This window comes from Austrofundulus limnaeus, unplaced genomic scaffold, assembly GCF_001266775.1.
Source record: "Austrofundulus limnaeus strain Quisiro unplaced genomic scaffold, Austrofundulus_limnaeus-1.0 Scaffold0, whole genome shotgun sequence".
Classification (NCBI taxonomy): Eukaryota; Metazoa; Chordata; class Actinopteri; order Cyprinodontiformes; family Rivulidae; genus Austrofundulus; species Austrofundulus limnaeus.
In genome coordinates this window covers 8,695,945-8,697,278 of record NW_013952402.1, presented here as the reverse complement: position 1 = coordinate 8,697,278, position 1,334 = coordinate 8,695,945, and the positions used below count along the sequence as shown (strand labels likewise).

The 1,334-nt window shown below is 40.4% G+C and overlaps 1 protein-coding gene and 1 long non-coding RNA gene across 2 annotated transcripts in view; one reads left to right on the top strand and one right to left on the bottom strand.

Annotated features, from left to right (window-relative positions):
• LOC106513266 (methylated-DNA--protein-cysteine methyltransferase) overlaps positions 1-531 on the bottom strand; it is a gene marked incomplete at its 5' end in the record, with an annotated part of 20,540 nt that extends 20,009 nt beyond the window's left edge. The window contains 1 exon segment of the mRNA XM_014002004.1: positions 480-531. Coding sequence (XP_013857458.1) covers positions 480-531 — 52 coding nt within the window.
• LOC106513283 (uncharacterized) overlaps positions 480-1,334 on the top strand; it is an 85,888-nt gene continuing 85,033 nt past the window's right edge. The window contains exon 1 of the long non-coding RNA XR_001309768.1: positions 480-862. This is a non-coding gene — a long non-coding RNA (uncharacterized LOC106513283). The remainder of the gene's footprint in view (positions 863-1,334) is intronic.

Here is a 1,334-nt window from a genome sequence, read left to right as displayed (position 1 = left end):
AAAAAAAAAAAAAAAGGCATTAAACCTAAAACAATTCTCTATTTTTTATTCTAAATATATTTTTATTGTATTTAAGACCGTGTCTCTTTTATTTTTAGATTAGCCCTTACCCCACCCCCTTCACAAGCCTGCACATCTGTCATGGTATGTGATCACAAATGCGTCTGCTTCAACTTTCTTGTTTCTACTCTTGCAGCTCTCACTGTATTCATCAGGGGTTTGCCTGAACTGACAATAAAGGCAAGAAATTTCAGAGCCAAACAATGGTACAGTGCACTTTGGATAAGCTTTGGACACACTGTCTGCCATTTAGCGGGCTTCTAATAAACTCGTAGATAGAATAATTGACTTTTGGCAATAATGGCCGTCACTAATCGTCTGTGCTGATTAAAAAAAATAAGTCTCTCGTCGTTGGCTCCGTCGTTTTCGGCGCAGTTCGCGAGCCCATTTAGTGACTGTTCGGATGTTTTGGTGTTTACCTTGTTCTTCACGGTGAGGAATAACAAACAAGCAGCTTGTGCTGTTACAAAAAAAATATATATATATATAGCTGGCAGCGTCCTCGCGCTCGTCAATCATTTCAGTGGTTTCTCATTAGACTAGTTCCTGGTCAAACCTGCGTGATTAATTGAGTGGAAAGCTCGCCGTGACTGCACAGGTGTGAAAACGCAACATGTGCTGTTTTAAAGTCGGAAGTGGGGGGAAATCATGCCGAAACACACGGGACATTTGCTGGTATTCGTAACGCAGGCGTGTGTCCTAAGTGTGAACTGTAAAACAAACAAATAGGAAGTATATTTGCCGGTCGACATAAATTTTAGGGCACTTTTCAAGCTGTATTTTTTTCTTCCGCTTGAATAAGGTACGTTTGACTATAATATTTAGCTTTGTAGCTTACAACTGAAGCCTCTTCCATCTCTTCTGTGCCAGCGCAATGTGTAATTTTCTCCCCCTTGGCAAAACTAAACGAGTCTTCCTGTTTCTTCGGGCAGCGTGGTCGATCCGTCCAATCACGATAGGCAAAAGTCCGCTCCTGCTCTGTGATTGGTCAGTAGAATGTCTTCGCTCCTCCCCTCAACCAGGGACGGACACAGAAGACTTTTCTAAYAGGTCTCAAGTTGGGATTTGGGCTTCTTCAGAGGTTCCTCAATACGCCAAAGACGTGTAATGATAGTGATTTATGTATTTGATTTGCTTGATGTTTATAAAGAAAAAAAATATATAAAAATGCATAATTCGAGCATTAGTTTCAAACACTGTTCTAATTATGCTTGAATCTAAGACATTTCTCCAGCTTTTTATCTCCAATGACAGCTTCTAGTAAGGTCTTAAGG